General features: G+C 39.3%; 2 protein-coding genes across 12 annotated transcripts in view; both read right to left on the bottom strand.

Annotated features, from left to right (window-relative positions):
- ADAM23 (ADAM metallopeptidase domain 23) overlaps positions 1–4,847 on the bottom strand; it is a 317,233-nt gene extending 312,386 nt beyond the window's left edge. For 6 of the 9 annotated variants that reach the window (XM_042949899.1, XM_042949900.1, XM_042949905.1 and 3 more), the window contains exons 1-2: positions 4,804–4,847; positions 1,195–1,276 (exon numbers count right to left, since the gene is read on the bottom strand). The gene's annotated coding sequence lies outside the window, so the exon portion shown is untranslated. Of the gene's footprint in view, positions 1–1,194; positions 1,397–3,631; positions 3,729–4,803 lie in introns of those variants that run through there. The other 3 variants (XM_042949907.1, XM_042949908.1, XM_042949901.1) reach the window with 3 other exon arrangements.
- A 3,747-nt stretch (positions 4,848–8,594) lies between these two features.
- The window catches only part of ZDBF2 (zinc finger DBF-type containing 2), a 32,066-nt gene continuing 14,327 nt past the window's right edge, over positions 8,595–26,333 (bottom strand). For all 3 annotated transcript variants that reach the window (XM_042949889.1, XM_042949890.1, XM_042949892.1), the window contains exon 6: positions 8,595–20,650. In XM_042949889.1, coding sequence (XP_042805823.1) covers positions 13,273–20,650 — 7,378 coding nt within the window. In that variant the 3' untranslated portion in view covers positions 8,595–13,272. The remainder of the gene's footprint in view (positions 20,651–26,333) is intronic.

Here is a 26,333-nt window from a genome sequence, read left to right as displayed (position 1 = left end):
GTTGAAAGGACTCCCACTCTGGGATCAGGGCCCTGTAAAACAGCAGCAAAGATGGCCAAGGCCAAGACCAGGTGACAGATTCAACTGGTAAAAAACACACTAGCCCTTTTTATTTATTTTTTTATTTTTTATTATTTATTTATTTATTTTGAGAGAGAGAGAGAAAGAGAATTTCAAGCAGGCTCTGCATTGTCAGTGCAGAGCCTGATGTGGGGCTCTAACTTATGAACTTCCAGATTGTGACCTGAGCCTAAACCAAGAGCCGGAAGCTGGACCAACTGAGCCACCCAGGCACCCCACACTAGCCCTTTTTAGAGTTAAGTAGTTTATAACTTACACAGACAGCAAAAAAAAAAAAAAAAAAATAGCCGAAACTCCACCTCCCTGTCGTCCTTGTCCCAAACAACAAAGAGGATGACCCCAAAATAATAAGGACCAGAAGATTGCAACACACATCATGGGATGTCCCAGTGCTACAGAGCTAATTCTAGACTGCAGCTAGGTTATTGTACAGTCTGCAGGTATATTCCAAAGGGGCATGGCAGAAAACTTCACACCTCACCAGTACCCCTTAAGGCAATGAGGAACTCAAGGGTGATTGCCGCAGGCCAGCTCGGTCACAGACCTCCCTTCCTCTCATGTTCTGGGAGAATAATAAGGCATTCTGCCAAGACTCAGATTAGTTGTAGCTCAGATTTTGCAGACAGGACCTATATGGGTATGTGTAAGACTGCCGGAGTGCCATGTGGCATCCTTCCTCAACAGGCCCCACGTAAATTCTGTCATTGTGAATCTTTTGTAAAGACTCAAGTAAACATCTGAGTTCTGTGGATGCTTATTTGCAAAGGGTTGGAGGAAACCAAATACCCAACCAATAATACTCAGTAGGGAGAACCAGGGAGGCCCAGAATTTCCTGGCTTTAAGATCATCCGATTGCTAGCCTACACACGGTATGCTAACCAAACCAATTTTGCTAATGGTCTTTACCACCTCCAAGTTTAAGGAAATTAGTCTGGATTATAGAGATAATGATACCCATGCTAGAGGGGTTGTGAAGACTGATTTAGATAACAGATGTAGAAATCTAGCACAGTGCATATAATATGTAGCAGATGTTCATCAAAGGATAGTTCCTTTCATTCATAAGTTTGCTTGTAATTTATTTATTTAACATATACTTTTTAAAAACTTACCATCAGCCAGATATTAAATCAGATACTGGATAGATACTAGAGAATAAAGTAGATAAGGTTCCATTTTCATGAAGTCTCTAAGCTAGTGGGAAGACAGGCACACAAATAAATATATATCCACAAATTATGCAGGCTAAGTGCTAAGCAGAAAGCTATGTATTACACCAGGCCTATTGAGAGACACAAAAATGTAATGTACATGATAACTATTACATCTTGTAGGAGCCTCCCTAGTAAGGAGGGCATGATGTTTACATTTTTTATAGAAAAATATATGAAAACACTTTTCAACTCCAAAATTTTGATTTTTCTAATTGCTCTTTATTGATACTCTCTATTTGGTGAAGCATTGTTCTCACACTTTAATTCTTTAGATATGGTTTTCTTTAGTTATTTACATTTACGTATTTATATTAATATTTATAAATATTAATTTCTATACTTATAAATCTAAGTCCAAAATTCAAATCCCTCAAAAACAGCTTCAAAGAGTGGTTGTTTTCCTGTGCATAAGCCATGCTTTCCTGTTTCTTTGCAACTATTTAAAATTTTTTATTGAAAAGTGGATGTTTTAGGGGCTCTTGGCTGGCTCAGTCAGAGGTATATGCAAGTCTTGCTCCCGGGGCCATGAGTTTGAACCCCGTGTTGGATGACGAGGTGAAAGAAAGAAAGAAAGAAAGAAAGAAAGAAAGAAAGAAAGAAAGAAAGAGAAAGAAGGGAGAAAGAGAGAAAGAGAAAGAAAGAAAGAAAGAAAGAAAGAAAGAAAGAAAGAAAGAAAGAAGAAAGAAAAAGGAAAGAAGGAAGGAAGGAAGGAAGGGAGGGAGGGAGGGAGGGAGGGAGGGAGGAAGACATTTTAGATAATATAATGTGTCAACTCTGGAAATCAGATTTCCCCCACCCTTAGCGTCTGTCCGTATTGCAGTTTTATTCTTGTTGCCGCTGCTGTTTACTTTAGTGACCTTTCTGAAGAGACCACTTCTATAAATTCTTTGTTCCCTATAGTGTGCAGCCACTGAATTCTCTGATCAATTAGCTTTAATGGTCAGTTAATGATTGGTCAGAGGTTTCCTTAAATGCCTTGAAGCAATAAGAATTGCAACCTTTCGTGAGAAGCTCTGTATGTAGGTATGTTGGGGCATGACCTCCACACTCAGGCGGTTTCTAATTCCGCCTTATGCATCACTTTCTGCTTGCCCAGGGCCTCCAGCCAGCCAGAGGTGGGGGCCCTCACGGGTCTTTTCCAGGCATGCCCACAGACTTGCACGTTTGTAGGACCTTTTAGAGCCCCGGGAATGTATCAGAGCTTTTCAAATGGACACCTTGTTCCCCAGATCTGCCTTTTAAGTTTTGGCCAGACTCTTGTTTGCCCCAATTGGTATCACAGCTGCGATGTTAAACAATTGCCACTGGTTGTTTGCAACAAGGGCCCTGAGGAAGGAGCTTTTCTGAACCAAAAAAAACAAAAAAAACAAAAAAAAAACCAGGACTACAAAGCAACTCCCCTCAAAGGGTTTTTCCAGGGAGCTGCAAGACGGGTCAAATAGGGTTAATGTTCTGGAGCTAGGACTTTTTGAGGATCTCAAGACACAGTCTGCCCCCTCCGATAGCTGTAAGGCTGCTGGTTTACACAACTACAGTGGAGCTGGGGAAAGGGTAATGGGAGCAGAACAGGTGAAAATGCCACAACCCACTGTTCCTCTGGACATGCAGCAGTTTTTCTTCCTGACTAAACATTCCGCATCTTATTGAAAGATTTTTGCTTAATTTGCAGAGTTCTGAAAGGCTGATTTTGACAAACTTTCTCAGTATTTTCATTGTTCTTATGGAAGGGAAGATTTGCAGAGGTCTTCACTCCATCACTCCAGAGGCCCCGGCCTCCATTAGAATAAATTAGGCGTAAGAGGAAGAAGTTCAAGACTAGGTTGGTGGCCACAGGAGTGGAGATGATCAATGTGGGAGAAACTGTAAGTAAATATTTAATGCAACTTTGTGTTAGGATGTGGTGGCCAAGAAAGAGGTGAGGGGACAAAGATGATGCCAAGCCTACTGTGTTATTCTCCCTGACTACAGGGTCATTCAAAGGCTGGGGTGATTCACAGGCAGTGTGGACTCTCGTCCCTCTTCCCATGCCCAAGATGAGCTCTCAGTGCCTCCAGTGTTCATCATGCCCTTGCACCTCAAGCACATATCTCCTGAACAATTTCCACACAGTTTTACTGTGGTTCAGAAGGAAAAGAAAATTACTTTGGCATGAATACTGAGCCCTAAGTACTATATAGTGTAAACCATTCTCTATGTCCAAGAGAAAGGTCACATATGGAAGACTAAATCCGCTTTTCCATTGGACAGGGGTTGAGGAAGAATATCAGGCTTCATGATTATCCCTTAGCATAATTTAAGTCACAGAATCTGTACTAAAAGCACTTTAAGGACTTACCTTGCTAAATAAAAGATCTGTTGCCACAATATACCCGCACATAACTAAAAGGAATTTCTGCCCATAGTCTCACCGACGGCAGGTGAAATTAGCCGCCTCGTGACTGAAAAGGACGTAGAAAAAAGAATCTACCTATTCCTGAGAGTTTAAATTTACATAACTTAAGCCGCATCATTTGGAAGCAGTTATAATGAACATTATCTGAAAAGAAGTTAGTCATCCTTGATTAACGCCTAAAATGAAGTGGCCATTTTTCTTCAAAATAAGCCTCATCGACATCTTTCATTTCACAGGAACTTCATAAATTTTCTACCTGAAAGAAATTATCTCCAAATAGAGGGATGTTCCTCTGAATTAGAGTAAGTGCCCTGCAGGGACCCATCCCTGGTGCCCTCCGTGTGGGCTTTGTTCAAAAGACTTCAGAGATGGTTGCTTTGTCTGTCTGCCTCTCTGTTTGTTTGCTTTCAACGTTTATTTATTTTTGAGAGAGACAGCGTGAGCAGGGGAGGGGCAGAGAGAGAAGGGGACAGAGGATCTGACACAGGCTCCGCCCTGACAGCAGCGAGCCCAATGTGGGGCTCAAACTCACAAACCTAAGTCGAAGTCCAACGCTCATCCGACTGAGCCACCCAGGTGCCCCAGAGATGGTTGCTTTGAAATACAGTAGCCCCCCCTTACCTGCAGGGGATATATTCCAAGACCTCTCATGGATGCCTAAAACCATGGATAGTACTGAATTCTGTATATACCATGTTTTTTCCTACATATACACACCTACCATAAAGTTTAATTTATAAATTAGGCACAGTATGAAATTAACAACAGTAACTAATAACAAAATAAAACGATTATAACAATACACTGTGATAAAAGTTATGTGAACGTGGTCTCTTTTAAAATATCTTATTGCGGGGCGCCTGGGTGGCTCAGTCGGTTAAGCATCTGACTTGGGGTCTGGTCATGATCTCACAGTTGGTGGATTTGAGCCCCGCGTTGATATCCGTGCTGACAGCTCCGAGCCTGGAGCCTGCTTTGGATTCTGTGTCTCCCTCGCTCTCTGCCCCTCCCCCACGCTCACTATCTCTCTCTCTCTCTCTCTCTCTCTCTCTCTCTGTCAAAAATAAAACATTAAACATTTTTTAATAAAGTAAAAATAAAATATTGTAACGTACTCACTCTCCCTGTTGATGTCAGATGATAAAAATCCTACGTGATGAGACGCCGAATGGTGAATGACGTAAGCCTGGTGAAGTAGAGTTAGGCTACTATTGACCTTCTGCTGATTCGCCAGAAGGCGGCTCATCTCTCCCAGACCCGGGCGGGGCGGGGGGGGGGGGGGGGGGGGGGGGGGGGGTGGATACTGAAACTGCGGAAAGCAAAACCGCAGATGAGAGTCAACTGCTGTAATCACTTAGTATATTCTTGCCACCTTTCTTTAAAAAATTTCTCCCTCCAGGGGCTCCTAGGTGGCTCAGTTGGTTGAACATCTGACTGTTGATTTTGACTCTGGTCATGGTCCCGGGGTCATGAGATGGAGCCCTGTGTGGGGCCTGGTTGGGATTCTCTCTCTCTCTCTCTCTCTCTCTCTCTCTCTCTCTCCCTCTGCCCCTCTGCACCCGGTTCTGCTCACGTGTTCTCCCTCTCTAAAATAAAAAAATATATATATTTACCAATAAATTTTTAATAAAAAATAAAAAAATTTCTCCCTCAGGGCAAAGGAAGAGAGGAAGGGATATGGCTAAAATTGATGATCAAAGGAAACAAAAAGTATTAAAATTTAAGTTTCAATTCCTTTTTTTAAAAAAAGAGAAAGTGACTTGAAGGAAATCTAGCACTTTGTTAGTAATCTAGATGGAAGCAACATGGATGTTTATTAACTATTCTTGCTTTCTCCCTTATTTTATAAATCTCTCAATATAAACAACAATATAGATGATATACAGATATGCAAAAATTGCCCAGAAGGGACAGGACAGGTGAGCCAGTTGCCAAGTTGCAGGAATGCAGAAATGAAAGGCACATTCCTGCCCTCACAGCGTTATATTTGAGTGTTAGACTAAGAAAAGATCTGTTCACAATTATGTGACAGAGGCGAGCCAGGAAAGACCCCCTGGAGAAGGTAACACCAAAGCTATCATGAAGAATCAGGGTAGAGACCCATGTTGATGGGTCTCCATCCATCAACTAGTGAGTGGATAAATTAAATGTGACGTATCCATTCAATGGGATGTTACTTGGCAATAAAAAGAAATGAAGTACCAATTCCTGCTACAACACAGATGAACCTTGACAACATTATGCTAAATGAAAGAAGCCAGTCACAATAGGCCACACATTATATGAGTCTATTTGTATAAAATGGCCAGAATAAGACGCCTGGGTGGCTCAGTTGGTTAAGCATCTGACTTAGGCTCAGGTCATGATCTCACGGTTTGTGACTTCAAGTCCTGCATCGGGTGGTCCCACTTCAGGTTGGGACCGCTTCTCTCTCTCTCCCCCTCTCTCTCCCTCTGCCCCTCATGGGATTCTCTCTCTCTCCCTCTCTCCCTCCCCCTCACTCACTTGCACCCTCTCTTTGTCTCTGAAAGAAAGAGAGAGAGAGAAAGAAAGAAAGAAAGAAAGAAAGAAAGAAAGAGGAAGGAAGGAAGGAAGGAAGGAAGGAAGGAAGGAAGGAAGGAAGGAAGAAAAGAAAAGAAAAAGCCCAGAATAGGCAAATCCAGAGTCAGAAAGTAGATTAGTGACTGCCAGGGACTGGGATCAAGGGAGGCTGAGGGAGTGGAGGGCAACTGTTAGCTGGCATGGGGCTTCTTTTTAGTGTCAAATGCAAATTAATGACTGCTAGTGTGCATGGATTTCATTGAGGAAAATGTTCTAAAATAGATTGTGATGTAACACCCGGGTAGCTCAGTCGGTTAAGTGTCTGACTTCGGCTCAGGTTGTGATCTCCCAATTCGTGAGTTCGAGCCCCCATATCGGGCTCTCTGGTGTCAGCGCCGAGCCCGCTTCAGATCCTCTGTACCCCCTCCCTTTCCACTCCTCCCCCACACATGCGCACACACTCTCTCAAAACTAACCAAATAAAAAATTGTGGTGATAGCTACACAACTCTGTGAATATACTAAAAACCATTGAATTGCACTCTAAATGGGTAATTTCTATGGTATAAGAATTCTATTTCAGTAAAACTGGTATATAAAACATAATAAAAATAAAATTTAAAAATGTTTTAAGCGTTAAGTCATTTAATCAGGTGATTCAAACACATTAAAAATGGCCCAACAGTGTCTAGGTGGCTCAGTCAGTTAAGCGTCCAACTTCGGCTCAGGTCAAGATCTCACGGCTGGTGGGTTCAAGCCCCGCATCAGGCTCTGTGCTGACAGCTCAGAGCCTGGAGCCTGCTTCAGATTCTATGTCTCCTTCTCTCTCTCTGCCCCTCCCCCACTCATGCTCATCTCTGTGTCTCAAAAATGAATAAACGTTAAAACAAATTTTTTAACTAGCCCAGCTTTCATCAACTTTTAAAGGGGACACCCCCCACACCTGTTGGGATGAGCACTGGGTGTTGTATGGAAACCAATTTGACAATAAATTTCATATATTTAAAAAACAATAAAAAAATAAGTTACCAATATTGAAGAAAAAAAATAAAAATAAAGGGGCCACCCCATTATGGGGAATACTAAAATTTAGCTTTGTTTTCATTCTGCCACTTTTATTCTGCCTCACCTTCTGCCTCTTCACATGATCATCCAGCACAGTAGAAGAAATGTCCTAGCTCCAAATGCTACCTGGCCGTTGCCACTGATTATGCTGGGCAATATGGGGTTACTATTTGTTCTCAAAAGATTGTCACGCTTTGTCATGCAACTTTTTATATTCCGCTCGAGATGCTTTCTCTGTAGGAAGAAAAAGAACCTTGTAGCTGTGCTGGGTTATAAATGTCAAGTAGTACACCCAGTATGAAAACACAAAGATGATCACTTCTAAGGGTCAAGAGGTTTCTCTGACTCTATAGAGCCATCAGTGCTACTTCAAATACTCACCTAAACATATCCTAGAGGTAAGAAGGTCACTGTGTCAGACTGTAGTAAGAACCAGTTACTAGGCGACCACCATTTGGTACAGTGAAATAATCATGGTAGACAATAAGCATATTTTCAAGTGGGCATTCACCTAGTAAACTAGTTTCAGCTCAATGGACAACATAATATCATTTATTACCTGTGACCCTAATTACAACTCTCCAAAAAAATTAATAAACCCTCTATTTATCCAGTTCAAAAGAGCTGATGATAACTCAAGTATCTAATGTATATATGTATACTCATCCTTAAGAAGTCTTTTCTGTGCCCTGATAAGACAACTATCTAAGAGAGTCTATATAGAAACAATTCATCTTGATGGATCAAACCAACACAGGAGAGACTATTTGTAATAATGCAAACACAGGAAAGCAATCCTTCCAGAGAACGATGAGAAACGCTTTGCAAATGGTCTCTGTGCAGAAAGTTGAGGAAGTTTTCCATGCCAAATAGCAATGTCCTGTGTTATCTATACAGGTTTAACAATCTTTTGAAAGTTTAAGGATTACATCGCAGGTTCACTAACTTACCACTACTGAAATTCTTTCACTCGTATCAGCTAATAAACGTGAACAAGTAGAGGCTTGTGTAGTTGATGCTTAGATCCTTGGCACCCAATAGAGAGGACCGAGCACATAATAGGGGTTTAAGTAACATTTAAGTGTACACATAAGCTACTATCTTAAGCTATGATGAGTTAGATGATAAATACAACAAAAAAATTTTCAGTCACAACTGCTTCAAAGTTCAGTTGTGAAAAAATGTGTAACTATATGTTAATAACTCAACCTACCCACCATGAGAGCCCCCGTTTCAGATTATTAAAAAGTTATTCCTCTAAGATAAAGACAAAGACTGGATATTTTCAATCACCACTTTTATTCAAACTGACATCACATGGCTGCGGTTATGATACATTGAGAAGTCCACAGAATTTCTGCCTCCCCCCCCACAAAAGCATTAACTATAAAGAAACACCAGACAAACTCAAACCGAGGGACATTCCACAAAGAAACTGGTTTGCACACTTCAAAATGTCAAGTTATTAAATACAAAGAAAGGCTGAGGAACTGCTCCATACAGAAGGAAACTCAACAGTCATGACAGTCTGTGATCCTGGATCAAATCCTGGACCTCTAGAGGACATTTTGGAACAATCGGGAAATTCCAAGTGAGGTCTATGAAGAAGAGGGGTATACCCATGTTGATTTCGATGGTATGTACTGGATCACATAGGAGAGGAATTTTAAAGAAGAATGACCAGTACCATCACCAACATTTCCTGGCTCTACAGCACGTGTAGGATAACGGGCACCTTGGATGGGATTCTCAGTTCGGTTACATTCAAGCAATCCACTGCGAAAAGACTGAGAACACAGGATAATGTGTTGACACTGAAAGTGAGAAGTCACAAAGCACAGTGGGAAGAATGCAAAGATAGGCAGTAAAGGGAGTTAGAGTCAAAGACAGAGGAAGTATAAAGCATTCAAGTATGGGATAAGGGCACTTAAAAAGGCAGATATCCAGTTGGTCTTGGAATTGGGGTGGTAATTGAGGGTAACAGGTATGAGAGTTATAAAGGAACAGCTAGCCTCAAGCCTAACAGCTTTTATCATATTTATCAGGAGACCAGCATTCTGTTACCAGCTTCATTAAAAACTAATTATAAATACTACTCAGCAATAAAAAAGAACAAAATACTGATACATGCTACAACATGAATGACCCTCAAACACACTATAGTAAATGAAGGAAGCCAGATACAAAGACCACATATTGTATGATGCCATTTATATGAAATGTCCAGAAAAGGCTAAACTATACAGACAGTAGATTAGTGGTGTCCTGGCACTGGGGATTGACTGTAATCCCCATGTGATTACATTAAATAACAACTCATTTGTAATCCCAAAATTGAGGCATAGAGCTATTTAGTGACAATCACAGTACCTAACTCATAAGGGCTCTTTGAAGATCAAATGAGATAATACAGTTTAAAAGCTTAGAACAGTGCCCGGCACTTGTAAGGGCTCAAGATGTACACGCGCACACACACACGTCCAGCTTAAAAACTTAGAAAATAAAATGCATGTAAAGAAAAACAACATGCATATAATAAATTATCAACGTAAATAAAGTAGAAGTTCATATTTTAAAGATTCAGCAACAAATGATAATTCACCCTAGACCTATTTCTTAATCAAAGTAAATAGTTCAAAATATTTGGGGAAAACTTTTTAAATATACATATAAAGTCTAAGAACAAAGGAAACTTACTATATTATTTCCCTAATATTTGGGGTCTAAATAAAGTTTCAGAAAATGTTGAGACTCTTCCTCAGCCACTCATTTTCTCAAGTTGACATTTTGATGTGTTAATTCCCTAATTACGTGATCTTTCAGTATGTTCCACATTTTATTTCTCCACATAAAAGTCCTTCGTTGAATATGGACATCCGTCACAGATTTTTACTTTAGTAATTTTTTATCACAAAAAGTAGGCTGTTGTTGTATCTTAACAATATGATCTGGGACCAAAAGACCCAGCAGTCAATACTATTGAGGCCAAAGGCCCCCACCTCAGTGACATACGTACGCTCGTCCATGTTTTTCTTGTCCTTTATAATATACGCTGTGATACTGGAGACGCTACGGTTCTCTCTTCCCAGTAGGTGTCAAATAATGATCTAGACACTGCCTCCTGAACTCAATCCTGTTCATTGACTCTTTCAATACAGGTATACAAAGTGAACAGTTGCTAACCCACTATGCCACCAGTCAAATAAATAGTTGTTTCATTTTAATCCTTTGAAATGACTACTCCATGAACATACCTGTATATCTTTGGTTAAACTATTTCCTCACCAGCATCAACATTTATATTCTCTTATTTATCATCTCTAAGACCATTTATAAAATGAACTTGTTTTTGTTACTCTCTGATTCCTTAAGTATTCCCAGAAAAACTTCCTAACATGAGGAGAAAGTAGAGACAAATTTCAATATTTGATAAATTTTATCTTGATAACTTTGAAAACAAATTTACTCTTTAAACTGCATTATAAAAAATACATTAGTCTTCACATTAGCTTTACATGGAAATATATACTTGCTTGAATATTTAAATATAGTTTCTCTTTACCAAAAAGTGTCACTCAGAGCCCTAATTACACAAATAATTTAAATGCACAAATGCAAAACACACTTCACACAATATTGTCCACATACTGTATAACTTGGGACAATTGTAATAAAAATCTATGCAAGATACTGAACAAGGACAAGAATAATAAAATATTCACTGTGGTTATAATTTAATTTTTTACTATTAAAAGAATTTAATGCATTCTTGAATACACAAAAAACATCCAACTGTTTCATCTAATCTGCAAATTAAGCAAAAATATTTTGACAAAGGGGCACATCTTACATCCTACCAAATTCTGAAAGTAATTCATTTCTAATTTAATTTAAATTATAATTTTTACAGTTTCAACTTTTCAAACTTGTCTAAAATAATGATTACAGGAACTTAGAAATATTTCCAAAATGTTAAAAAAAATAATCAGGACTGTATTATACTTTGATATTTTTAGTAGTATAAATTTTAAATATAAACCTTTTTTCTCTCAAAAAAACGGTATTTAGAAGAGTTTCCAATGTGAAAAAAGTAGTAAAATTTTTTAACTGCTTTTGATCATTTGAATTGTGAGAACTGTCCGCTCTGCATGATGTAATCACAATAGATATGACACCTCACAGTTATGGAGTACATCATTTCCATGTGATCTCTTGCTTTTTAACTTAAGCAAAAAGCATCCAGAATGCCTACTAGTAGTACTTAAGGAAACTACCGCGTCTAAGCTATAGGAGAAAAAGACACCAATACCCACAAATAGAATATTTTTACGTATTAGCTGCTTGTTTACTTCCTAATCAGTAGGACAGTTTGCTTTCCAAACTAAAATTGGAAGATTATTTTAAACTAGTGGCCCATAATGTTGTCTTAAGAAAGGGAATTAAAATAGGTTTGTATAGGAAGCAGGGTTGAAGTTGCTTTGCAACTAAAAATATAAACATTTGTCCATTTTTTTTTCAACAGAATAACTGTTTTAAATTTAGAAGTAAAGAAATTACAACAGAACACCATCATAACATACCCACAGGTTAAAAATGGCCCCTGAAATAAAACTACATTTAGACACCAACTGTTACACTATATTTCATTAATTCTAAAGTAACACATTTTTATCTCTGAAATCATGGTACACTGATCTAGTTTCAATTAAATATGGTTTGTACAATATAGTTGAAATTCGTGTTTCCTTTAACATTAATGATAGAATAGGATCCAGGATCCTTGTCTTAATAGGATAATTGGATGCATCTGTACCAACTGGACCAGTGTCTCTGAATAAAGGATCGAAACATATTCTGAGTATCTCAGACCCAAACTGCTTAACACCTTTTGTTTGAACTATTAAAATCAGATAGCAAGTTTAAGGAAAGTCAAACTAATGTACAAATAGGTAGTTTTTCCCTTGAAAAATTGGCCTCCGTGTAGGTCATCAGTTTCACTAGATCTTTTGAAATAGTAAGATTACAAATAGTTTGTTAATGACACTTAATGGTCTGCCCAAATTACCAAACCAATAATTTCAGTTCAAGCTGTTACAAAAAAAGATATGGTAGTGGCTGAAATATTTTGAAGAGGTAAGGCCATAAGATAACCCAGATTTTCATAATAAACCACCAACACTTCAGGTGGAGGGGAATAAAGGTGGTCGAAACCATTGATTACACTGGCAAGATCATTTTCCCATTAAGATCTAATAATGCTAAAGAAAAGCCTACATTGTATATGTGCGTGTGTCCAAATAAGGAAAGTTAGAGACTTGCAGATCCAATTTAAATGAAGCAGGAGGAGTTTCTGTTTATGTATATAAAATCACTAGGCAGTTTTTAAAAACTCGATTAAAGATCATGGAATCTCATTTTCTTGAATGCTTTAAAAGATAAATTATATTTTGTTTCTGATTATTTAAATCAGCTCCATTCAAAAGTTGAGATAATTATAGTTTCTCCTTAATTATCCAGTTAGAATACGGTATTGACAATGCCACTCTGAAACACACAGAATGTAAGTACATGTTCATTTGTTCCAATTTTTAAAAAGTAAAAATAAGATAGCATTTAATGTTTGCCACATTCATTTTTGCAATATGATAACCTGCTGACATGAGATACAACCATAAAAAATAAATAAGAGGGACAGGATTTGAGGGAGAAAAAATGTATCCTCTGCTAAATTATGGATATAAATTAAAATGAAGCTCTTCTACAGCAAATGGACAAAGGATGTGTCTGAATCTTTTTTTTTTTTTAAAAAAAAAAGGACCTTAAACACGAATTTTAAATGAATTACAAAAGTTCTGAAAAATAATGTCTGTAGCAAAATAGTTGAAGGTTAATTTTTCCACCAAAGCTGGGAAAGCTATGTGCACAAAATGTATTTCAAGTGAAGTACCGAATCCTCAGCTAGCCTGAACGGAAACGCTTCTAGGTGGCCTCATTAGCTGGCGATTTGTCTGACAGCCGAGTCCTCATCCTATCAGAGTACGGTACCTGAGAATATAAGCTTCTCAAAGCATATATTTTAACAGGTCTAAAAGGCTTTCTTCTTCTCTTCCTAGGGCGTTTTTTAGTACCATTCCGCTTTCTTCCTGCAGCGGGCCAAGAGTTCTGCACAGGTGGCTTGAGAGAACAGCTAGGGACTGCTCCCAACTGCCCCTCGGCAGCCGCCACGGACGGAACCGGCGGCCCCGAAGGAACCGAGGGAACCGGCGGCCCCGAGGGAACCGGGGGAACCGACGGCCCCGGAGGCCCCGAGGGAACCGGTGGCCCCGGTGGCCCCGGCGGCCCCGAGGGAGCCGGTGAGCCCAAAGGCATTTTCGCTGGTTTCTTCGCCTTCTTTGACTTAGTGACGTCGCATTTTTTCTTAAGATGCAGTCGAATAAAGGCGCTCCTGGACTGATATTTGCGACGCAAAAAAGCAGAGTATTTTGAAATATACTTCCTAATTATATCACTTAGTTTGGTCCGAATCCAAATGGACGGTTTTTCGGAAGCGATTCTGGGTTTTTGGTGGAGAATAATTGGTTTATAAGCCTTCTGGGGGAAACCTGGCTTGCTAGTTTTCATCTTCCTTCTCTGAATCTTCTTTTTACCTTCCAGTATCTTCCGTGTGGCTGACTTGGGGGAGGTTCTGGCAGCATCGCCGCCTACAGGAGTTGACTGGAAATTACTTCCCGATGGAACTTGACTAGCACTGGAAGTCCCCGGTCTTGGCACACGTTCGGGAGAAATACGGGCCCCCGGATAGGCCATTAGCTCATCTCTTAGCGTCAAAATGCCTGTTGGATCAAAGCCTTCTGCAGGACCATCTTCATCTGAACTGGAGCTTAGGTCGCTCAAGTGAATTTGAAGCCAGTTATTTCTGTCAGATTCTGGAGGATTCGTTACAATTTTCTTACTCAATGGGTCATAGTAATCAAAGGACCTCCGCTTGTATTTGTACTGTATGCTAACATCTCGACTACTTCTGCCACCAAGGTACTTTTTAGCAAAGTTGAAGGATTCACCATTCTGAAACTTCATATTTGAAGAAATAACATAGACTAAGGCATTGGGTTGCAAAGGCTTCAAAACTTTAGTACATGTTTCAGGAAATTCAAGTGTTCCAATTTGCACTCTGTTTCTCATTTGTCTGTCTTTCTGTAAAAGTAAACGCTTCCTTGTTGGCGAGACTTCCTCTGGTCCACTTGCTTTCGTCGCTGACTCTTTTGTGAGATTGGTTTGAGTTCCATGGCTGACTTTTACAGCCTGGCATCGAGAAGCCACTCGCCAGGATTGTTCATAAGGCCTCTTTGCTGTAGGATGATGGCTAGGTTTATCTAAGGCCACTGAAAAGTCATCAGTATCTGAAATGCCACCTGCATTATCATCACCATCTGAAAAAACTTGAATTGCTGCAGTGTCCTGACTAACGTCAGCCCAGGTAATCTTTTTTTCTTTATTCAAATTTTTTTTTTTTACTTTCCTGGTCTCACAGTCGTCATCAAAGTAGCAGTGGAAACGACCTTCCTTGAATTCCTTCACCAGAGCGTTAATTTTCATGTCATCTTCTCTCATTATCTGAGACCATGTCTTGCCTACAAATGAAGGAGGGACATGAGGCAAGGCTTCGAGAACTGGTTCATCGGGATTGTCTTCTATGACCTCCTTTGCTTTTTCCCGGTTCCTTACAGAAGCAACCCTGAGAACAGGGCCTGAACGGGAATCGCCTTTTTTTCCTTTTAGGTCCGCAGACCTCTTCTTAAATCCTTCCTTTTTACTAACAGCTTGTTGAGGCTGGCCACTATCAGACTGAAGAGAGCGATCACACTGAAAACTCATCCCAGAACCGCATGGTTCGCAGCTCCTACTTTCTCGATCTGCATGTTTTAACTTCGGGTTTCCTTTACCAGCCCTTTGACGGCCTCCTGACCCAGGAGAGGCTTTGCGAGTCCCCGCAGACCCCCTCGATTCACAGTGCTTATCTTTTCGGCCAGTATTTTCATCTTTCCTGTGACAAAAGTTGCTTCCTTTATCAGCTTTCTGAAGTTTGCTAGTCACAGGCTCAGAATTGTCTTCCCATTTAAAGTGTGTCTTAGGACTATGAGGTCTACAACTCTTAGCTTCTGAGTCAACAAATGTCACCATTTCTTTATCAGAGCCTTGCAATGGGTAAGTCACAGACCTATCTGGGGGATCGATTTGAAATTTTATTTCAGAACCATAAGACTCACAGCTGGCCTCTTGGAGAATAATATAGTCTTTCTTCTGGTTTACTACTTTGAAAGTCTCTTTGGGTTCATTTGTCATTGATGGAGGAGACGCTTCACAAACATATCCTACTTCGGAATCACAAGAGTCACAGCACTCACCTAGGTCAAAATCTTCCGTGTTTATACAATCGATTTCTTTGACAGTCATGTGAGGGGAGTCAATCACTGGCTGAAAAGGGATATCAGACTCAGCAATCACTTCACAATCACTATCACTGGTCACCAGGTCCACAAAGAGCATCTTCCGAAGATTTGCTTCTTTAACTGACACCTGAAGTTCGTTAACCACTATTTCAAGAGGAACATCAGAATCACACATCATTTCAGAATCACTAGGTTCACTGCTCTTTACTTCCATGCCAAGATGCCGTTCCTTCGGAAGATCTATTTCTTTGCACACCACTTGAGACTGGTCAACTTCTAACTGAAAATGAACACCAGAATCACATTTTATTTCAGAAACACTAGGTCCACAGCTCTTACTTTCTAGGTCAGTATGACCCCTCTTTTGAGAGTTTATTTCTTTGACAGTCAGAGGAGACTGATCAGCCACAAAGTGAACAGGAACATCAGAATCGTAACTTACTTCGAAGTCACCAAGTTTATAGCTCTTATCTTCCAGGTAAATACGGTCTTCCTTCCAAAGACTTACTTCTTTAACAGATTTTTGAAGCTGGTCAGCCACTGACTGCAGATGATCATCGGAAATAAAAGTTATTTCGGGACAAGAAACATTGCTCTTATCTTCCAAGTTGACATGTTCCCCTTCCAAAATGTGTGGCTGCTCAACTACTGACTGAAGAGGGATATCTGAAACATAAATTATTTCAGAATCGTTGGGTTCATAGCCCTTATCATCCAGACAGACATGCCCTTCCCTCAGAAGATTTATTTCTGCTGTAATAGCCTCTTGAATTTCATTGGCCACAGACTGGAGAGGTTCATTAGCATCAAAATTTATTTTAGAACCAATAGGTTCCACAATCTTCCCTTGCAAGTCAACGTGCTCCTTCCAAAGGTTGATCTCCTTAACGACTTCTTCAGTTTGGCCAGCCACTGACTGAAAAAGGATATCAGAATCATACACAATTTCAAAACCCTTGGATTCATCCCTCTTATCTTCCACATCACCTTCATCCCTCTTATCTTCCACATCACCTTCATCCCTCTTATCTTCCACATCACCTTCATCCCTCTTATCTTCCACATCAACTTCATCCTTCCAAAGGCTTATTTCTTTAACGGTTTTTCTAACCTGGTCAGCCACTGACTGAAGAGGATCCTCAGAATCAAAACTTATTTCAGAACCACCAGACCGACTGTGCTTCTCTTCTAGCTCAATATGGTCCTGATCCAAAATAGTTATTTGAGGTTGATCAACTATGGACTGAACCAAGAAATCAGAATCCAAACTCATTTCAGAACCACTACATTGGCTGTGCTTATCTTCCACATTCACATGACCTTCATTCTCAAGGTTTACTCGTTTAACAGCCACTTCAGGCTGATCAGCCACGGGCTGAAGAGAAACACCAGAACCATGGATTAATTTAGAACCACTAGTTTCAAACACTTTATTTTGCAGTCCAATATCCTCTTCCTTCCACGGGGTTGTTCTCCTAACCACTTCCTGAAATTGCCCAGTCAATGGCCGAAGAGGGTCACCATAATCAAACCTTACCTTACAATGACTAGATTCACTGTTTTTATCTTCCAGAAGAACGTTTCTTTCCTTCAAGAGGGTTGGCTGAGGTTGACCAATGACTGAATGAAGAGGGGCACCGATATCCACATTTATTGCAAAACCTCTCGATCCAGTACTTTCACCTTCCAGGTCAACACGGTCCTCCTTCAAAACAGCGATGTGAGGTGTTTCAGTCATTGACTGAGGAGGGACGTCAGCAAACATTATTCCAGAGCTACTGTATTTGTCACGCTTTTCTAGAACATGTTCTTCTTTCTGAACACTGATTTCTTCGACAGCTATCTGAGGTTCAGTCACTAAATAATGAGGTACATCAGAACCTGTTTCAGAACCACTAAATTTAGCACTTTTACTTTTGAATTTAACAAGCTTTTCTTTCTGAAGCCATATTTCTTTAACAGCTATTTCAGGCTTCTGAGTCACTGACTGATGAAGGTGGACACCAGAATCCAAACCTGTTTCATAAACACTTAATTCACTTTCCTTATCTTGTACGTTTATGTGTTCTTTCTGATGGCTTGTTTCTTTCACAGCTATGTTAGGATGATCAGTCACTAAATGAAAAGACATGTCAGGTTCAGCTATGTTAGGATGATCAGTCACTAAATGAAAAGACATGTCAGGTTTCAAACTGATTTCAGAAATACCAGGTCCGTTACCTTTATTTTCTAAGTGCATGTGCTCTTCTTTCTGAAGGTTGACTTCTTGAAGGGGATCTTTAGAATGTCCAGTAATTGAATGAAAAATATAATCCAAGCTTAATTCAGAAACACTAGGTTCATTTACCTTACTTTCCAGGTAGATCTGCTCTTCTTTTTGAAGATTTAGCTTTTCCAAAGCTATTTCAGGAGAGTTAATCACTGAATGAGGAGGGACATAAAAATCCAGACTTATTTCAGAACCACTGGGTTCCACATTCTTCCTTCCCAAGTGGATATAGTCTTCTTTCTGAACGATTACTTCTTTAACAGCTAGTCCAGGTTGATTCATTCCCGACTGAACAGGTATGCCAGAGTCAAAAGTTACTTCAGAAACACAAGGCTTAGGAGTCTTATTTTCCAGAGGACTAGGTTCCTCCACGTAAATAGCTACTTGAGACTGGTCACCTCCTGAGCGGGAAGCAGTATCAGAATCAAAAGTTATTCCAGAACTATTTGAACCACAATGATCTTCCAAATTAATGTGCCTTTTTCTTATTTCTTCAATGTCCATCTCAGACTGCTCAGTACCTGACCTAGCAGGGGGATCAGATTCAAAAGTCAGCTCAGAACTGGAGCATCCATAGCTCTTAACTTCCATATCAAAATTTAACTCTTTCAGGCTTATTTCACCCAGAGCCCCTTGACGCTGATCACTAACCGATTGATAAAGAGAAGCATTAGAATCAAAACTCTGATCAGAATTGCTAGACTTAACACTCTTATCCTCCAGGTCAACAGGTACTTCTCGAAGGTTTACTTTTTTAACTATTACTCCTGATTGGCCAGCCATTAATCGAGCATCTGTGTGGAAACTCATTTCAGAACCATGAGAATCATAGTTCATATCCACAGGTTCATTCTTCTCTTCCAGAAGACTTATTTCTTCAACAGCCCTCTGAGATTCATCCATCACTGTGTCAAGAGAGACCACATAATCAAGATGTTCTTTAGCACTACTGGATGTATGGCTCTTATCTTTCAGATAGACATGTCTATCCTTTAGGTTTCTTTCTTTGACAACCAGTTGGGGATGGTCAACTACTGACTGAAGAGAAACATCATTATCAGTACTTGTTTCAGAACAACTAGATCCATAGTTCTTATCAACCAAGCCAATGTGAACCTTCTGAAGTTTTGCTTCTGTGACAGCCACTGGGAGTTGGTCACCCAGCGACTGAAGAGGCAAAGCAGAATCAGTACTTATTTCGGAGCTACTAGACCCATAGTTCTTATCAACCAAGTCAAGGTGTTCCTCCTTAGAAAGGTTTCCTTCTTTTGCAGGCTGTCGGGGGTAGTCATCGGCTGATTGAAGTAAAGCATCACAATCAAAATTAATCTCAGAATCACTAGATTCATAGCTTTCATCAACCAGGCTAATAGGCTTTGCCTTCTGAACACTTACACCTTTAACAATTACTTGAGTCCGGTTGGTAGCCAACTGAAGAGAGCCAGCACCATCAGAACTTATTTCAGAAACATAAGATTTATCGTTCTTACACTGCAGATCAGCATATACTTCCTCTGAAATATTTACTTCTGTGGCCGTCACTTTAGACTGGTCAGTCAGTGAATGAAAAGAACTGCAGTCAAAACTCATTTCAGAAGCTCTCGATTCATAGTTTTTATCTTCTTGGTCAACTTGCTCTTCCTTCCAAAGGTCTTGTGCAGCCTCTTCGGGTTGATTACACGCTGACTGAAGACAGCCACGAGCAAACTTTGTTTCAGAAATCACTGATCTCTTCTGTTCCAAAAAGGCTGACTTATTAAAAACCAAATGCTTTTCCTCTTGGGTCTGATCCATACCCGAAAAGAATTTCTCACGGTGCTTTGCAGCAGCATCTTCAAAGAGTCCTTTATTAGAAGGCATACCAGTTTTATTCACATTGATTGCTTGGTTTACAGCCAATTTGGAAAGAGATTCAGATTTTAAAGAGCCTTCAGTACCCATAAATTCACGGACTTTAGCGCCAGTTGACAAAGTTTTACACTGAGACTTTACATCTTCCCGTATAATCAATTTATCTGAATTTGTACATAAAGATTTTCTGTCTGATTCTTTAGGTTTCTGATATGAAACTGAAGAAGTTTCTAGATTGGACGATAGCACAGAATTTCTAGAGCCCCTGTCTGGCTGTTCAAGGTATCTGTCAACTTTGTTTGGGTCACATTTTCTGACTGGACCCAAACTGGCTGCTGCTGGTGACCTAGTCGTTTTAGTTGTAACCGGTCTGTCATAGGAACTTCCAGGTAAACAACTAGCAGGAGCACTAGAAATCACCGAGGGACATATTAAGCTCTGTCTATTATTTGTAGCTTGACCAATACCAACTGGATTAAATTCTTTCACACCACTCCCAATTTTATGAACAAACTCCAAGGGCTGCTGCTGTCCCTTCTCCAGTTTTTGGATAACTGATGGTCTAACTGAAACCCCCTGTATGTATTCCTGAGATTTACTAGGTCTAGAATGTAACTCTTTACTAGGTTCAAAACCCTTGGTGGAGCTCTCTCCTTTGACACCAGCGGCATCATCAGTCATTTCTTCAGAAATACAATCATCAACAGGAACCACTTCAGAGGGTGACGCAGTAGGTGACACGGTAGGTGACGCAGTATTCGTAAGAAGTCTCTCATTTTGCATTGATCTAGAAACCAAGGAGAAAAATCCATAAATATATTCTAATAGAATGTTAAGGTAAAGGCATAATAAAGGTTATTTTCTTTGCGTCCTGGGCCCAGTTGTTAAGGGGACAAAGAATCAAGGCAATCCCATGAGGCTGTACACTATGTGTGTTTTCAGGTAGGTAAATCAGTGCAGGAGATGGAGGGAGCTCCACCAATTGCTACTTAATAAACACAAATGGCAGGGCACCTGGGTGGCTCAGTTGGTTGAGTGTCCAACTCCTGGTTTCAGCTCAGGTCATGATCTCACAGTTCTTGAGTTCAAGCCCCAAGTCAGGTTCTGCACTGACAGCACAGAGCCTGCTCAGGACTCTCTTTCCCTCTCTCTCTTCCCCTTCCCCACCCGCAATCTCTCTCTCAAAATAAACTTTAAAAAAAAACTTTTTTTTTAATTAAAAAAGAATAAAATCAACACAGATGGCTCCTAAACATGAAAAGCTGTTCTTAAAAAAAAAAGCCATATATCAGAGCGGTAAACAGTAAAAAGTTTAACATCAGTCACTTCACCTTCCAGCCTCCGGTTTTCTCCTAGAGAAAGAATATAGTATTATTTTCCCCCAAGAAATTGTTTTGAGGGGTACATTAGTTTTGCTACGTAAAGAGCATTTTTTAAAAGACCCGGAAAATAGTAATCATTCACAAATGTTAGTTTGTGAATTCACAAATCTTAACACATTGTCGTTTCTTTTGAAGTGTTTATTTAAATTCCAGTTAGGTAACATAGAGTGTCATATATTAGTTTCAGGTGTACCATATAGTGATTCAAGAATTTTCATACATCACCCGGTGCTCATCACAAGTGCCCTCCTTAATCCCCATCACCTATTTCACTCATCCTCCCACTCACCTCCCCTCTGGTAACCATCCGTTCTCTATAGTTAAGAGTCTGTTTCTTGGCGTGTCTCTCCTCTCTTTTTCCCCTATGCTCGTTTGTTTTGTCTCTTAAATTCCACATATGGTAAAATCATGCAGTATCTGTCTTTTGCTGACTGAATTATTTCGCTTAGCATAATACTCTCTAGCTCTATCCACATGGTTACAAATGGCAAGATTCTGTTCTGTTTCGTGGCTGAGCAGTATTCCGTTGTATATATATACCACATCTTCTTTACCAATTTATCAGTCAATGGATGTTTGGGCTGTTTCCGTAACTTGGCTATTGGAGATAATGCTCCAAACACAAAAATAAATTCAAAATGGATTAAAGACCTAAATGTAAGATATGAAACCATTAAAATCCTAAAGGAGAACACAGACAGTAACAACGTCTCTGACATCAGTAAGAACAACTTCTTCCTAGGTATGTTTCCAGAAAAATAAACTATTGGGACTTCACCCAAGAAAAGCTCCTACACAGTGAAGGAAACAATCAACAAAACCAAAAGGCAACCTACCACTCGGGGTGCCTCAGTGGCTCAGTCAGTTATGTGTCTGACTTCAGCCCAGGTCATGATCTCAAGGTGTGTGAGTTCAAGGTTTGTGAGCTCTGTGCTGACAGCTCAGAGCCTGGAGTCTGCTTCGGATTCTGTGTCTCCCTCTCTCCCTCTGCCCCTCCCACACTCATGTGGGCGCACGCGTGCTCTTTCTCAAAAATAACCAAACGTTAGAGAAAAGAAAAAGGCAACCTACCAAATGGGAGAAGATACTTGGAAATGACATATCTGATAAAGGGTTAGTATCCAAAATATATAAAGAACTTCTACAACTCAACACACCAAAAACAATCCAATTGAAAAAAAAAAAAAAAAAAAAGGACAGAAGACAGGAACAGACATTTTTCCAAAGACACATTACAGATGGTGAACAGACACACAAAAAGATACTTATTATCGGGGAAATACAAATCAAAAACCTACAATGAGATATCACCTCACACCTGTCAGAGTGGCTTAAAATCAACAACACAAGAAACAACATGTGTTGGCGAGGATGCAGAGAAAGGGGAACTCTCTTGCACCATTGGTGGGAATGCAAACTGGCGCAGCCACTCTGGAAAACAGTATGGAGAAAGTTAAAAACAGAACTACCCTATGATCTAGCAACTGCACTACTAGGTACTTACCCAAAGAATACAAAAGTACTAATTCAAAGGGCTACAAGCACCCCAGTGTTTATAGCAACACATTGTTTTGGCAAGGGTGTCATGACAGGGGCACTTTAATACACTGTTAGTAGAGGTATAGGTTAGTTTAATCTCTATGAACAATAATCTGGCAGTGTCTATTAAAATTAAAAATGCCAAGAGAAGTCTAAGGAGACATGACAAGTTAATGGAACATGGTTATCCTAGGAGGGATCTTGAAACAGAAAAAGACATTAGGTAAAAACTAAGAACACCGAATAAACTACAGAACTTAATGTATTAATACCGGTCCATTAATTGTAACAAGTGTACCATACCAGTGTAAGTTGTTAGTAACATGGAAACTAGATGGGGAGGGTATACAGGAACTCTGTGTACTACCTTCTCAAGTGTTCTGTTGATCTAAAACTGTCCTAAAATGTAGTCTATTAAAAATAAGTTTTTAAAAATACATCAACACCTAAAAGGTACCTTTATTAAATATTTTTCAATTTGCGAGATGCCTCAATCATCTAAGAGAAATGTATATACGTGTCAGTCACATGCAACTTTTTTTAAAAGCTTTTTTATTTTTCAGTAATCTCCACAACCAACGTGGGGCTCAAACGCACAAGCCCCAGATCAAGAGCCACATGCTCCACTGAATGAGCCAGCCAGGTGCCCCACAACTTCTTTTTAACATATCATAAATATCATGATTTCTTTCCCCTGAAAATTTACCATGATTAACACTAAAATAACACTTTTTTTGGCACTTGTAAAATTAAAAAGTTAACCCAGATATCAGAATCATATGACGGGGCCAAAAAATTCCAAAATTGTTCATACTTCTGAATTCTCATCAATAAAACTGCAGGAGAAATGCCACTTAACCCTAGTTTCTCAGAACCCCTGAAGACCATCCCCATGTATTTGTCTTAAAGACTGTCACGACAATCTGAAAATAAAATTAATCTTGTAACATTTGGCAAAGAAGAAGAAGGCAGTATCATAAAATCAAACAATTAGGCAAGATCCCAAAAGTCATAGGGTTCACCATCTAGATGCTTTGATTTACAACTGTATTTGCACATGCTTAAAATTAACAACTAAACCACAATCTACATTTCTACTCATTTTAAACTCATTTTACACCAAAAAGCCCTCTAAAAACCTAACTGTTAAAGATTCAAAACCCCTTTTACATAACTCTTGTGCTACGTTTCTGAAATCTATAAATAAAATTTTAAAACTATATATCAAATCTATGAAATGTGATCAAAATGGAAACCTCACACTTTTAAATCTTCCACTAATAAACGATTTGGTAGACACAAATGAGTTAAATGAGCAATTAATTCAGGAAGACAGAAAAAAATAACCAGGACACCTGGGTGGCACAGTTCAAGCCTCTCACTCTTGATCTTGGCTCAGGTCATGATCTCACGGTTTGTGAGTTCTAGCCCCACAAAGGGCTCCACACTGGGATTCTGTCTCTCCTCTCTGTCCCTCCCCCGCTTGTGTTCGCTCTTTCTCTATCAAAATAAATAAACAATAATAAAAAAAAACTTAAAAAAAAAAACAAAAAAATAACCAAATTCCCCCCCACCTAGGAAATCTGAGGAAACAAGAAAAAGAAAAACCAATAAATAGAAAACAAAAACAAACCAAGAGCTGATTTTCAAGAAGGCTAAAATAATACAAAAACCTGCAATGTCTAGATAAGAGGGGAAGAGAGAAGAAACTTTAAAAAACAAACTCTGTAATTCAGAATGCTTGTAAACATAATGTTACATGAGATTAAAAAACCTCAAGGTAAGAAAATGGAATTCAAAATCAGATATATAGATACAAAAATACAGGAATTTAGCTTACGTTACAGTTGACATTTTTTTGTTTTTAAAGTAATCTGCACACCAAATGTGGGGCTCGAACTCACAACTGGAGATCAAGAGTCCTGTGCTCTACCAACTGAGCCAGCCAGGTGGCCCTAACGTGACATTTTATCAGTGGAGATAATATATGTTTATAAAAAATAATAATAATAAGCCCTACCTCATACCACGTATAAAAACAAATTCCAGGAAGATTAAAAATATTTAAAAGTAGTGGCGCCTGCGTGGCTCAGTCAGTTGAGCATCCAACTTCGGCTCAGGTCATGATCTCACGGTTTGTGAGTTTGAGCCCCTCATCAGGCTCCGTGCTGACGGCTCGGAGCCTGGAGCCTGCTTCAGATTCTGTGTCTCCCTCTCTCTCTGCCCCAACCCACTCGCATTCTATCTCTGTCTCTCTCAAAAATAAACATTAAAAAAAATTTTTTTTTAACATTTAAAAGTAGAAATAAGGACATGAAGGAAAAGTCATGAAAGAAGCCATAAAGGAAAAGTCCCCTTGTATCGAATTATGCCAAAATGTTTAATTTCTATATAGTAAAAGACAATACACACAGATGAAAGACACTGGACAGATTTTGAGAAAATAATCAACCTATTTAAGATACAAAGGACTATTATCTATAAATATTGCATCCAAATCCAAAATATACAAATAACTCAATAGGAAAACAGGCAAATCTACAAACAATTCATAAAATAAACATATGGCTAATAAACATATATAGAGAGATGATCTATTTTATTCGTAAGTAAATAAAGGCTAATTAAGGGACACATGGTTTTGGCCTGTTATGTTAGGAGGGTAAAAGTTGCCAATCCCAGTGTTGGCAAGAGTGATAAGAAATGAGCTTTCTCGTAGACTACTATGAATATGTATATAATATAAATTGCATATAAATTGGCATAGCCTTCTAGGAAGTGTCTCAAGATTTTTAAATTTACACACACACACACACACACACACACACACACACACACACCTGGAGCAACAAAATAAATTAATAGTAAAGGATTAAAACCCACAAAAGACATATCCATGAGTTTATAATGATATAAACAGAGAACTCAATAAATAAGTGAGACAACCAGAAAGCCCTTCTTTATAAAGGTAGAATTCTGATTAATACATGTAATAACTGTTTCAGGGAAGAATCATCAATCAATGTTTAATACAAGCGAGTGGAAGTACAATGAGAAAGAGGATATTTATTTACATAGTCTCAAAGTCCTTGTCATTAATTATAATGGGGAAAACAGGAACATTACAGTAGAGAAGCCATCTTAAAATTAAGTGATCCAAGTTAACATCACCAGCCACGAGACATGGCAACATCATGGGTCTCTGGATACGTTGAGAAGGGCACATCAACTATAATTTGTTCTTCTCCCACACGCATAACCTAAGTTTAATCATGAGAAAATGTCAGCCATACCCCAATGTAGGGACATCATACAAAATAAGTGGCCAGCAGTGTCCAAGCCTTGAAAGCAAAAGACTAAGCAACTGTTCGTGATTCAGGGAGTCTAAGGAGATGGAAAAACTAAATGCCATATGTGCTCCTGGACTGAATCCTGGTCCCAAAATAAAGGACATTAGAAAGACAACTGACAAAATCTGAGTAAGATTTTGTCTACAAATAGTATAGCACCGATGTAATTCCATGGATTTGATCACTGTGATGTGACTAT

The sequence above is a fragment of the Panthera leo genome, chromosome C1 (genome assembly GCF_018350215.1).
Source record: "Panthera leo isolate Ple1 chromosome C1, P.leo_Ple1_pat1.1, whole genome shotgun sequence".
In the NCBI taxonomy this organism is placed as follows: Eukaryota; Metazoa; Chordata; class Mammalia; order Carnivora; family Felidae; genus Panthera; species Panthera leo.
This window is presented reverse-complemented; position numbering and strand designations above follow the sequence as displayed.